Source organism: Canis aureus, chromosome 14 (assembly GCF_053574225.1).
Source record: "Canis aureus isolate CA01 chromosome 14, VMU_Caureus_v.1.0, whole genome shotgun sequence".
Classification (NCBI taxonomy): Eukaryota; Metazoa; Chordata; class Mammalia; order Carnivora; family Canidae; genus Canis; species Canis aureus.
The window spans coordinates 48,163,923-48,177,679 of NC_135624.1; the positions used below are offsets into that span (position 1 = coordinate 48,163,923).

At 47.8% G+C, this 13,757-nt stretch overlaps 1 protein-coding gene and 1 pseudogene across 2 annotated transcripts in view; one reads left to right on the plus strand and one right to left on the minus strand.

Moving 5' to 3' along the window:
* The first annotated feature begins 579 nt into the window (after positions 1–579).
* Positions 580–13,757, plus strand: part of CWH43 (cell wall biogenesis 43 C-terminal homolog) — a 60,673-nt gene continuing 47,495 nt past the window's right edge. Inside the window, exons 1-5 of one of the 2 annotated variants that reach the window (XM_077847967.1) lie at positions 580–664; positions 2,643–2,834; positions 7,109–7,229; positions 7,631–7,785; positions 10,670–10,871. In XM_077847967.1, the coding sequence (XP_077704093.1) occupies positions 622–664; positions 2,643–2,834; positions 7,109–7,229; positions 7,631–7,785; positions 10,670–10,871 (713 nt within the window). In that variant the 5' untranslated portion in view covers positions 580–621. The remainder of the gene's footprint in view (positions 665–2,642; positions 2,835–7,108; positions 7,230–7,630; positions 7,786–10,669; positions 10,872–13,757) is intronic. The other variant, XM_077847968.1, reaches the window with a different exon arrangement.
* LOC144282939 (ORM1-like protein 2 pseudogene) lies at positions 12,941–13,580 on the minus strand (annotated as a pseudogene).

Genomic DNA, 13,757 nt, shown 5'->3' on the forward strand with positions numbered 1-13,757 from the left:
CCAAAAAAAAATTTCTGTCTCTGCCTCTCATGAATAAATAAAAATTTAAAAAAATTAAAGCGAATTAAAATAAACTGATTTCAGAAGGTTCCAAAAAAAAAATGTCAGGGCTCCCCGGGGTGTGGTAATATTTGAGGGCGCACCGCGGGCCTCGCTCGTCGGCTCCCCCGGGATGCGCGCGTCTCCCCCGCGTCCTCACTCTCCAACATCGTCTTTCATGGAGTCAGGAGGGCAACACGGTGCCCTCCCATCAGCTATTTTCTCTCCCCTGAGCAAGGGCTGCGACGTCTCTAAAAGCCACGAAAATCTGGGCGCCCCTAGAATGGTCGCAGCGCCCTGGGGGAGGGGGGGCGCCGCCTGCTTAGCGCGGAGCTGAGAGGGCGCAGCGGGCTCCGGCGGCGCCGACGCCAAGGTCCTGGGGCCCCCTCCCGCTCGCAGCGCGCGCCGCGCCCCTCCCCGGGCTGGGCCCGACGGCGGGCTCCGAGGCCCCGGGAGGCGGCGCGGGCTGGGCGGGGGCGGGGGCGGGGGCGGCGGCGGGGGCCCCACCCCACCCCACCCCACCCCACCCCGGCCCGGCCCGGCTGGGGCTCCCAGCGCACGGCGGGGCGGGCACGCGCGGCCATGGCCGGGCTGTGGCGAGAGCTGCTCCTGGAGAGCCTCCTGGGTAAGTCGAGGCCGCCGGCGCTCGCGCGGGGGCCGGGAGGGAGCACAGCGGGCCGCAGGCGAGTGCCCTGGAAACTTGTGGCGCCCAAGCCAAGAATTAAAAAAAAAAAAAAAAAGCAAAAAAAGCAGCAGCCAAGACTTAGATTGAGGATGGGGGCGGGGGCAGTGATGCGCCCGGCTGTCCGCGTGGAGGCCCCGCCCCCGCCCCCCAGACCTCCAGGCTGCTGAGCCTCAGCGCGGGGGCCCTAAGCGCGGGGGCGGCCCGGGGCGCAGGTGCGCGGGGCGTCCCTAACCCGCCCAGGCCCCCGCGGCGGCGCCCCCAGCGGCCCCGCGAAGAGGCCCCGAGAACGACTGCGGGTGGGCTCGTGCCGGACCCGGAGCATTAGAATCGGAATTCCCAGACACACGTTTGGGAGCAGGCTGTAATCTAGGGGGTCATTGGGAAGCATTCCTTTGGCCCGGAGAGGCTCCTTCCTAAAGATTTTCTGCAAGCTGCTGATATATATATATATATATATATATTTTTTTTTTTTACGATTTTATTTATTTATTCATGAGAGAGGGGGTGTGGTGGGGCAGAGACAGACAGAGGGAGGAGCAGGCTCCATGCAGGAGCCCGACGTGGGTCTCTATCCCGGGACTCCAGGGTCACGGCCTGGGCTGCAGGCGGCGCTACACCGCTGGGCCACCCGGGCTGCCCTTGGAAGCTGCTGATGTTCAGAAGCGTCCTCCCCCCTCCCCCCCTTTTTATCCCTGGCTCGGAACGTGTCTTCTAAGTACAGGGGCGTAAAGTGAGTCACATTCAGCAAGTACCTAGGGTGCCGGGTGCTGGGCCCTCCGTCGCACTTCGTGCTCACAGCCCTGTGAGGTCCCTGAAAGAGCTACTCTGTTGCTTAAGGAAGTTGGGCTGAGAAGGGGCGGGGGGGGGGGGAGCGGGTTACTATGCAGGTGGTTACACAGCTCCCCGCGCAGCCAGACTCCCCGGGTGGAGGTTCGCTCTTGCCGCGAGCTCCTCTTTCCACCTTGGGCTATTCTATTGGGAAATCTCAGAAGTTTTTTGTTTTCACGTTTGTAAGAGGGGGGCAAAAAGTGTCCATTTCACAGAACATGAGTTGGATGAGGAATAAGAAGGACGATCTCTGTAAATATTTAGCACAAGGGCTGGCACCACGTAAGTGCCCATTAGTTCATTATCGTTCCTGTAGAGGATCCTACCGTCAGTAGTTGGCAGAGGTGAGCCTGACTTCAGTTCTAGGTCTTTCACTACCCTATACTGTCTCCTAAGGTTAGGTTTAAAAAATCCACTTAAGATAAAATGATTGTTGCCTAACTAACCTGCCTTGGGGTGTGGTCTGGAGTGGGAGGAAGAGTTGAATCCTGCTGTTTGTCTCTTTCTCCCTTCCCTTCCCTTCCCTTCCCTTCCCTTCCCTTCCCTTCCCTTCCCTTCCCTTCCCTTCCCTTCCCTTCCCTTCCCTTCCCTTCCTTCCCTTCCCTTTCCTTCTTCCACCCACCGCGGGGCTTGAACCCACAACCAGAGAGAGCAAGAGTCGCATGTTCCTCCAGCTAAGCCAGCCAGGCACCCCTCTTTGTTTCTCTTTTTGATTCTCATGATGTTGCTCTTTATAGAAAGGCTGACTTAGATAAAGACATTTCATCAGTTAGGGTCCTAACAGAAAATCCAGTTCAACCCAGATGATCCAGATCAAGAGGTTTCAAGGGAAGGCTGAGCTTGCGGGTGTGAACAAGCTTAAAGGAATAAGCGGGGTGTCAAGGGACTCACCACAGCAGGCCCCATGCTCCTCCTGGGACACTGCACTGCTGGTGTGGGAAGGAGGGGAATTTTGTAGTGGAAGCCGGTTGAGGTCAGAACGGTGAAGGAGGGCGGACCAGCCAGAAGGGGTACAGTGGCAGGATATCTGTTTGTAACAAGGACACATTTACACTTGCTCCTTAAACTTTTTTTTTTTTTCTCCCCCTAGGATATGTTTCTTGGTCTCTCTGCCATGGCCTGGGACCAATGATCTATTACTTTCCCCTGCAAACTCTAGAACTCACTGGGCTTGAAGGTTTTGGCATAGCATTTCTTTCTCCAATATTCCTCATACTTACTCCTTTCTGGAAATTGGCTAACAAGAGGTGGATGCTAATCCTGTTGCGGTTAATTACTGTGGGTAAGATTTAAAAGTGCTTCTTCTTCTTTTTTTTTTTTTTTAAGGATTTTATTCATCTGTGTGTGTGTGTGAGAGAGAGAATGAGTGTGAGCACGAGCAGAGGGTAGGGGCAGAGGGAGAGGGAGAAGCAGGCTCCCCATTGAGCAGGCAGCCCAACATGGGGCTCGATCCCAGGACCTGGGACCATGACCTGAGCCTAAGGCAGATGCTTAACCGACTGAGCCAGGGCACCCAGGTGCCCCTAAAAGTGCTTCTTTAAGGATTTTTTTGGGGGGGGGGAAAGCAAGTGAAAATATGTAGACTGTTCTTTGAATGTTAAATGATGAAATGAAACAAGATTCCTCTTTCTCTTACAACTACCTGAGAGAGTTTTAGTGGAGCTGGAAGGCTAGACCACGTCTTTTACATTTCTAACTTTTCTGTCAGATTGGAAAGCCTAAAAAAAAAAAAAAAATTCACTGAAATGAAGAAGAACAGGCCAACTCTTGAACATTTTGTGTTCTTTTTCCACCTATGACATACAAGTCAGAAACCATTAAAAATTGTTGAAAGCTACTGCATGAAAAGAGGAAAATTATGCATGATGAGTGCTATATAGTGAGCAAAGTCAAGCAACGAATTAGGAGAGATACTTGCAACTCTTAGTCAAAGAGCTAATTTCACTAACATACAGAGTTCTTATAAATCAGTAATAAAAAAGACCAATAGCTCAATAGATAACAGAACAAGGAATACAATCAGTTTATTGGAAAGGAAATATAATTGATTCTTAAAAAAATTACAATGAATACAAATAACACACATATATTTGTATGTAGCTTCATGTACTGGATTGCCAAAGAACAAAATCAAGTAACACTGTATTACAAGGATGGGAAAGCAGGCGCTCAGACATTGCTGGTGGGAATATAAATTGGCACAACTTCTGCCAATAATAATTTAGCAGCATTTATCAAAATTACAAAGGTATATACATTCTCTTTTGCTCAGAAATTCCACTTCTAGGAATATAGCCTACGGATATACTCACATGCATGTTAAAAGGGTGAAAATACAAGGTTATTTAATCATTGCAACAATATTTATAATCACAAGATAAGAAATAACCTAAATGTCATGTATATAGGATAGGTTAAGTAAATTATGGTTTTGAAACTTGGAATACTATAGAATACTGTGCAGCTACATAAAAGAATGAGACATTACTTATCTAAGGAAATGGGATGTTCTTTCAAATATGTTAAGTGAAAGCCAAAGATGCACTAAACTGTGCGCAGATGCTAACATCTGTGTAAGAAAGTTTAGATGGAAATATATTTAATATCTAATTGAACATGCATTAAATAGCTTTAGAAGGATTAAAAAACCATAGCATTTTAATTGCTTGAATATGGTATCTAGCTAGACACAGGCATGAAAGGGAAACTTAACGACATATACCTTGGTATCTTTTGAATTCTGAATTTGAGAATGTTACATTGCTGAAAACTAGCAATGAAAAATTGTGGGTTTAAAAAAAAAAGAAAGGAAAAATTGTGGGTTTTTTTTGTTTTTAGCAATTAAGAATTTTAAATGTATGGGATCCCTGGGTGGCGCAGCGGTTTGGCGCCTGCCTTTGGCCCAGGGCGCGATCCTGGAGACCCGGGATCGAATCCCACATCGGGCTCCCGGTGCATGGAGCCTGCTTCTCCCTCTGCCTGTGTCTCTACCTCTCTCTCTTTCTCTCTCTGTGACTATCATAAATAAATAAAAAAAATTTAAAAAAAGAATTTTAAATGTACACTTACTATTGCAAAGAATTGAGAGTGTCCATATTAATAAATATTGGGAATCCCTGAAGAGGCACCGGTAGTAAAAATGTAAGAGGGTGGGGTCACGGAAGAAACATGTTTTCTAAACAGAAACACTAGACCCCACTGGGGTTGACTCCGTGGCTGAGAACTCTGGATGTCTTGCCCTTCTGCTCTAATGCACTTGGCTTCTCTGAGTGGTTTCCAAGTGGCGTTTGTTCATGAACCACGCTGTATATTCCTTCTCTCCAGAAACAGTCATTTGACTTTTTTTTCCCAGAAACAGTGGCAGGGATTACTGGGAAATTGCCTCTGCTTTTCTATGGGCCAGCCCCTGGAGGAAGCAGAACAAGGTCAGTGCAGTGAGTTCTGCGGAGACCCACAAGGATGCAGGACTCTGGCGTTTTAAGATCCTGGGCTCAGAAAGAACAGTGGTAGAGACCACTGGGGGAAAAAATGCCCCATATGTGAAGACAGTCTCCATAGGAATGGAAAGACCCATCAAACGGCTGTGAAAAACATCAGCTCCAGAAATAATAGAAATGAGACATTCTACCCTGAATTGAGTCCCTAGTAACTGAGTGAAACTGCCCTGGGCTTGCAGTATCCTTCTCTGAGTTACTGGGGCCGAGTGTTGCAAGTTTCATTTTCTCATCCCATTCCCTGGTTGGCTTTATGGGAATGGTCTCATCTGCGGCCCCTTTCCAGTTGCTTTTGCTCAGTGCTGCTTGTACCAGCCTTACCCACAAAGTTATGGACTGAGAGTCCCTGGGGCAGTTTTTGATTATTTAAGTCCACTTCTGGTCGCTGTAAGGGATGTGATATTACTAAGTCTGGGAGAGGGGGTGGTGTTTGGGATGCTTCCTGTTGTTCTCCTTTCACCTCCTTCCTCTTTGAAGACCCATCACCTTGAGTAGAGGTAGACTCAATTTTGAGAAAACAGCGTGGGTAGGAGAGCGACACAGAAATGAGGATGAAGAGGCGGTGTCGGCCAGGTGCTCTTCTGGGTGCCCACCGAGCTTTGCTGAGGTTAAGCAGAGGCTGATGTAAGCCATGCTTTGCCTTCAAACTCCTTTCAGATGCTTCCTATGGAAGTGAAACGACTTGGTGTTTCAAGAGGCCTAAGGTACCTAATGTAACCCCGGACAAGATCTCGGTGTTACATGCTATCGTCTCTGGCGCCTCTTTTCTTTCTTTTCTTTTCTTTTCTTTTCTTTTCTTTTCTTTTCTTTTCTTTTCTTTTCTTTTCTTTTCTTTTCTTTTCTTTTCTTCTTTTCTTTTCTTTCTTTTCTTTTTTTCCTTTCCTTTCCTTTCCTTTTCTTTTCTTTTTTTTTTTAAGATTTTATTTATTCATGAGAGATACAGAGAGGCAGAGACATAGGCAGAAGGAGAAGCACGCTCCATGCAGGGAGCCTGATGTGGGACTCGATCCCGGGTCTCCAGGATCACTCCCTGAGCCAAAGGCAGGCGCTCAACTGCTGAGCCACCCAGGCGTCCCAACCTCAGCTATTTTCAGCAAATTACTATGCACTCAACTATTAAACTGCTTCATACTCCTATTGGTTTAGGTTATTTCTTTCCTTAAAAATTTTGATCCACTAGAATGGCTATAATCAAAAAGGTAGCGACGAGCGTTGGCAAGGATGTGGAGCATCTGGAACCCTCACACATTGCTGGCAGGAATGTGAGTGGTGCAGCCGCTTTGGAAAACAGTTTGGCAGCTCCTCAAAATGCTAAACAGAGTTACCACCTGACCTAGCAGCACCACTCCTTGTTGTAGACCCAAGAAAAACGAAAACAGTGGTTCACATACGACCTTGTAGGCAAACGGTTGCGGCAACTTTATTCTTAATAGCCAAAGGATGGAAACAACCCAAACTCCCATCCCTGATGAATGACTGCACAAAATGCACTCTGTCCCCATAGTGGAATATTATTCAGCCATAAAAAGGAACAAAGTACTACAGTATGGAGAAGCCTTGAGAACCTTATGCTAAGTGAAAGAAGCGGTCACAGAAGGCTGCATATTACATGGTTCCATTATACAAAATGCTCAGAATGGGAAAAATCCATACAGACAGGAAGCAGATGAGTGATTGCCCGGGGCTGGGGGAGAAGGGAGGAGGAAAAAGGAGCGTCCGTTAATGGGTATAGATTTCTTTTTTTTGGGGTGGCAAAAATGTTCTGGAACTAGATAGTGGTAATAGGTTTTTTTCTTTTTTAGATAGTGGTAATAGTTGCACAACTTCGTGAGTGTATTAGAAATCATCGAACTGTACACTTTAACGTAGTAGATTTTATGTTGTCATGAATGACATCAAAAAATTTTTTAAAAAGATTATGTATTAACTCGTGTGTATGTTATATTAACTTTGTCTTCCTGAGTGTAAAGATGGCATCAGACGCAACAGTTATCAAATGCCGACGGTGCAGTTCCCGTGCGCGGTTGCTAGAAATGTTTAGCTCTCCTTCGTTCGTTTGCAGGCAGCGTAGCCTCCTTCCAGGCTTCGAATGCCAGGGTTCGGTTGGTGGTCCTTGCCCTTGGTGTGTCTTCCTCGCTGATCGTGCAGGCTGTGACGTGGTGGACAGGAAGTGGCCTGCAAAGGTATGGTATCTCATGTCTGTAGACAAAGGTTCGTATCTTACGCCCGTAGACAAACACGTATGATCACTTACGGACGGGGAAGTTGGGACCAGGAGTTCCAAGTGATAGTATTCATTTTGCATGTAGCTGGTAAAAGTCTCTCTCTCTCTCTCTTTTTTTTTCCTTTTCACAAAATCAGAACATGAATACTTGCCATCAGTCTCCATAATATTTCGAGACTTAAGGAATCATAAGTTGCCTGGGTAGTGGATGCTATAAAGACTAAGGCATGTTCCTTACTGCAAATTACTCCTCACAGGACTATTTCATACCCTTGTTCTCTGAAATTATGAAATTCACTGTGAACACAGTACCGTGAAACCCCATCAAGGAGTCGTTAAACATATTTTTCGTACTTACAGGTTCCTCCGAATCTGGGGATTCATTTTAGGACAGATTCTTCTCCTTGTTCTCCGCATATGGTACACTTCGCTAAACCCAATCTGGAGTTATCAGATGTCCAATAGAGTGATACTGACATTAAGTACCGTAGCCACACTTGATCGCATTTGCACAGGTAAGGGTACGCCCAATTTATTTAGGAATTTGCTCTCTTGCATAGTTTACTTTTCTTATCTGAACGCAACACACCTTGAAAAGATAGAAAGTCTTTCTGCACGCTCTCTCCTTTTCAGTTTTCTTTCCCTCTGAAATAGGGAGAGTTTCCCTTTTCCTCTGAAACCGGCACAGCCAGTGGAGTCTATCTAAGCAGAAGGCACCTTTTCCTTGCCAGAACAGAGGGTGAAAATAAAAAGCCATTTCTGGCTCCTATCCGTGTGGGGTGGGAGGGTAAACCAGGCCTCAGACTCCCAGCTGGCTCCCAGCTCTGTCTTTCTCCCTTTTCCATCTGGATGGGGCTTCCCGGAATGAGACCCTGCATCTAGGAAGAGAGATCTCTTCCTCTGTCCTGACCCCAGGATATCCCTTAAGCCTATGAGAAGTTAGTTGTGAGCAAGGGCTGTGAGAACTATCTAGGCTTGTGTGCATGTGTGTGTGTGTGTATATATATTTTCTTTTCTGGGATATATATATATATATATATATTATAAATTATTTATATAAATCTATAAATTTAGATTATTTATTAATTTATTTGAGAAAGAGAAGCGAACAAGCAGGGGAAGGCCAGAGGCAGATAAGCAGAAACGTGGGTGGGGGGTGGGGGGCCTTGATCCCAGGATCCTGAGATCAGGACCTGAGCTGAAAATCGAGAATCAGAGGCTTAACAGACCGAGCCACCCAGGCGCCCTGGGAATCTGAAGATATTTCAGCTCCAAGTCTGAAGCTTGAAAAGAAAGGAAATCTTGCATATTTACAGCCCCTTTGAAGTCCCCTGTCTCCCTCTGGAGCTGGCTTTCCCAGAGATGTACACACACCCAGCTTGGATGTTTGCTCCATATGTTAACTTGAGATCCTTCTGAAAAAAAGGGCGAAGTGTTACTAGATTCTGGTTAACTTGCACCTGGCTTTTTGTGTAAGTCTCAGTGAGTCACTGTTCTTTTGTCCACACCAGGAGAAATCTCACAGATTAATGGAAGTGTAGAAGGCTTTGGCTCACCGTGAACAAAGTGCTTGTATAATCCCCCTCTGGCCCCAATTTTGGCATGAAACCGGGGCATTGGGAATAAGGGGGCACTGGGCAAGCAAATTGGACATTAATATTAGAACATTTAGGATGCAGTCTGGCGCCCTAATACATGCTTTGTGTTTTATGAAACAGTAACACCCAAAGGCGGCAACTCAGGCGGCAGATTTCACAGGTACAGCCTGATAAGGATTGAACGTCAGGGTATCGTTTAACATTTTCTGACTTGAGTTTTCTTCTTTCTCTCCCGTTTTAAATGTATGTAGCCCAGTTGTGGGTCCCTTCCTGCTTTTGCCCTGTGCCTCATTTACAAAATTCCAGACTCCTCACCAGTTTCCCCAGAATATCCGATCACACCAGGCATTTTTGTAGCTTTTTTTTTTTTTCCCATTTTTGTAGTTTTAATCGAAGCTTAGGTGGGGCCTGGGGGAGGAGTCCCCCACCGGAGGACACAACAGTGATGATGAGCAAATTTAGTTTAGAGCTCTCTTTCCCTAAAGACTGCTCAGTCTCCCGGCCTGGCCTCCTCTGTCTTCACACCCGCCCCAGCATCCCTTGCAGCTCCCAGCTCTGCTCCTGCCCTTTGACTCTTTTATTAGCAGGAATGGCTTTCCTCCTCCTTGTGAAGTCCAGCTACTAGCCCCAGAGGCAGACCCGAGGGCTTTCTTCTACCCTGCAGAGAGCATTACCTGTATCACGGGGCATCTGCCCAACAGGTTCTCTGTTCCTACAAAGAAATTCTTCTGCTCAGGGTGTGATCCCTGAGTCGCACACTGGGCTCCCTGCAGGGAGCCTGCTTCTCCTGCTGCCTGTGTCTCTGCCTCTCTGTGTCTCTCATGAATAAATAAATAAAATCTTAAACAATTTTTTGAAAGAAAAAAAAAGAAATTCTTCTGCCCACAGTTTGCCCAATTCTTAGGTTTTTGTACTTGAAGTCATTGCTGCGATGGAAGGAGAAGACCTTTCGGTTAAAGAGTCCCATGAAGTATGGTACAGTTAGGCCCACAGGCACTGGAACCTGTCTTGTCTGAGCTCTCTTTACCAGCAACATGATCTTGGACAAGTGACTTGTTCCCTCTGGGCCTCAGTTTTCAAATCTGTAAAATGGGACTAGTGATAGAGTCTGCCTCATGAGTTGTGAGGATGGAATGAGTTCATGACCCTCAGTAAGTGCTGTTCCTCCGGGCACATAGCAGGTTACGTGAGAGCCCTGTTCTGCGGAGGACACGGCCGGGTATCCTGGTTGTGGACGCCTCTGCTCCCCAAACATACCAGCCCCTTTTTCTCTCTATATTTTTGCTCAAATAAAAATATTTATTTTTGAAGTAAATAACTTGCTGAATCTGAATTTTCTTTCTTTCTCTCTCTTTTTAATATTTTATATATTTATTTGAGAGACAGACAGAGAGAGGGCTCAAGTGACAGGGAGGGGCAGGGGGAGAAGGAGAAGCAAACTCCCCCTTGAGCAGAGAGCCTGATGTGAGGCTCCATCCCAGGACCTTGAGATCATAACCGGAGCCAAAGGCAGACGCTTAACTGACTGAGCCCCCCAGGCGCCCCACTTGCTGTGTTTTCACTTGTGAAATTCCAGAATGCTTGGGTCTCCCTTATCATTCCCGATCCAGCCCGCCTGGAATGGTCTCTCCCGCCAACTAGCTTCTCAGCCCGCTCTGCTCTGTATTGTAGTTTCATGTTTCAACTTTCCTTCTGAAATAAGCTCCTGGAAGCCAGGTGCCATCTCCTAACTTGCTAAAAGTCCGTGAAAGGTAGAGGGTAAATTTCCCCATAACTGACTCTTTTCCGTTTTTTATCCTAGATGGCGACGGCAATAAACCAGAGGGAAAAAGACCTGGAGAGGCAGCCAAGGGCACAGCCTCCAGACCTGCCTGGTGGTTGGCAGGGGCTGCCTTTGGCAGTCTCGTGTTCCTCACCCACTGGATTTTTGGAGAGGTCTCGCTTGTTTCCAGATGGGCAGTGAGTGGGCACCCCCACCCAGGGCCAGATCCTAACCCCTTTGGGTGAGTTTCGATTTGGGAGCAATCAAGAATTTGGCTATTATGGTTGAAGGAAGAGGTACTTCTTTTGCCAGGTAGATATTTCATATTTCCCTTTCCTGAGATAGCAAAAACACTGCGTGGCATTATTACGTGCGTACCGTGGAGATGGAGCCAGAGGGTGTCTGCCCCCTTGCTGAAGGATTGCTGGAAAGCAGGTGATGGGGGGCTAAGGGATGTGCACGGCTACGTGAGAGGTTCTGGGAGCTCCTGCTTGGGCCCTCTGAGGAATCCCTGCATGGACGAGCATCCTCAGGGGCAGGAAAGACAGTTCCTCCAGACCCCTCACTGGCATTTGGTGGGATGGGACCACAGTGCCCTGATGAGAGAGACCAGGTTGGCAGCCTGGGCATCGATCTGTATCTTCTAGGAGGAGGGAAGCCCAGGGAGATCTCTGCATCGCCCGGTGCTTGCTCCAACCACGGGGCACCGGGGAATCCGCAGCCTTGGGTTTAAGCATTGGTTCGTGTACTTGGTCCTTATTCACCCTCTCTCTAACCTTTGGGATTCCCCCTTTCTCCTGTGTTCAGGCCCAGCCTTTCACGTAAAAAGATCAGAAGAGGCTTTAAAACATCTGCCTCAGATAACTGTTTTCTCTTCAAGTGTGGAGATCCCCACATTTGGAGACGTGCAACTGCCTGCTGGATCCTTCCCCAGCAGACGTGAGAGCATCCCCCCAACCCCCCGCCCCCGGGGCCTCAAGCTCAGCCTGTCTGGGTCTGGCCTCGGCAGTGCCCAGGCCCAAACCTGCTCCTCTTCCTCCCTGCCTCACCCTTTCTGGCTGCCACCCCATCTGCCAAGCCAGGATCCAGGAGTCATCCCACAACTGTGTCTTTCTCATTTACTGCATCTGTTTGGCACGAAGCCGAGTCAATTCTACTGCTTCTCTCAAATCTCTCCCCTCCCCTCACCCCCGCCGCCGTGTGCCCTTGTGGAGCCCCCACCGTCTTTCTTCTAGGCTTCCTCTCTTGCCTCTTAATGGTCTGTCCTCGGTGTGCCCTTCCCCGCACTGCCCTGGACGGTGCTCTCCAAAATGCAGGTCTGACCCCCGTCAGTCTCCGGCTTGAAACCTGTGAGCGGTCTTTCCATACGAGGTTGTGTGAGACAGGATCTGCTCCCCAACCCCACTTCCTTTTACAGACACTTCCCACCTTACTCTGGTGCTTCACCTGAGCTGAAATCACTTTCAGTTCCCTAGAGGTGCTGGACTGCTGTGGGCCTCCATCTGCAGGTGTGTGCTCTTCCTTCTATCTGGGCTGCCGTCTCTGCCTTGGCGAGCTCTTATTCACCCTCCAAAACCCAGCACGGGCATCTCCTCAGTGAAGTCTTCTCTCATTATCCCAAGGGTTTCTTGATACCACATCCTACCTTGAATCCCACGCCCACCCTATTATATCCTTATTATTAATCTGTGTCACAGTTTTCTTATTTTGCAGTTATTTTAGGTCTTTCTTCCTTTCGAGACACTAAGCTCCTTGAGGTTAGGGAATGGGAAAAAGAACTACTATTTATGACTTCCTCTGGGTCAGGTGCTTGAGCTAGTATATTATCTCCTTCAGAGTCTGAATCTCTGCTCCCGGATGCCTTAGCATCTTTGGGGAAAAGGGAGAAAAGGAAGAAAGGAAGAGAAGGGAAGGGAAGGAGTTTATTCTCATGAGTTTAAGCTTTGTTTCCAAAGTTCCCTATGAAAACAGGCTCAGTTGTATGGAAGAGCGGAAGGAGAACTGGGTCAGGGCTCCAAGACCAGGCTTACAGGCTGAGGTCCTGGTTGGCCAACAACAACTCATCATTCAACTGTGGACCAGTCCCACTGTGTCCCTGGCCTTGTGTTCCCCACCTGTAAAATGAGGTGTTTTGTTTTTTGGAAAAAAAAAGTATCTTTATTATAAGGAAAATACACAGCAAAACAGAGCTGGAAAGTGGTGTGGGTAGAAGATCTAGAAAAACTTAATCACAAAACAAGCTGCTCAGTTACCAAACAAGCTGTTTAAACATAGCTTCCTGCTGTGAGGGAGCGTGATTTAGCCCTTATCTTTCCCACCTTGCCTGATTCAAAAAAATTTGCTCTCCTAACTTGACGCTTAGGAGCCCCGTTTTCTAATCTGTTCTCTTCCTGGAGCTTGGGAAAGGTGATATAGTTCTCAGGCTTTCAAGATACAGAAGACAATACGGAGAAGGAAAGGATGTTCTAACCCTTTGGTCCAGTGTTATCCCCAGCCCTGTCCCTCAGTATTTGTTGATGCCAAAGAGACGAACCCCATGGAATTGGGGTAACTTAGGCAGCAGTACGCTAAGCAATGAGGCTGTGTTGCTGAGGAAGTGAGCAGCATCGTACTTGGTGTAGAAGCTGGCCAGGAGGTAGAGTACAATAGGAGAGACGCTGAGGAATTTGCGGGAAGAGGTAAATCGGAGCCCGAGTCCATCCATTCCCAGTGTGTCAGTAGCCGAGCCTTTCCTTGGTCCGGGGTCTCAAAGGGTGTCCCTTTCACCGTATGTAAGAAGACATACGTAGCCAAGTTATGGATGACGTTGGTCAGGGTCCAGACAACAGGTCTGCTGAGTAGAACCACATGCAGCAGTCCCACCAAGATGATGTAGGCCAGCCAGATGCGCCGGCTATTCATCACTCTAGTGTTGGGGTTTACTTCACTGTGTGCCACCTCCACATTCATCCTGCGGGCTTCACAAGCCGGTCTGACTCCGAGGTGTTGTTGTTTTTTTTTTTAAGACATTTTATAATCCTGTCTGTTGGAGTGAGACACTGAAGATGGAGATGCATCTCAGGAGACCAGCATTTCCCAGGTTGTGTTCTGTGGAACACTGGTGTCTTGAGGTGCTAACAGCCAATAA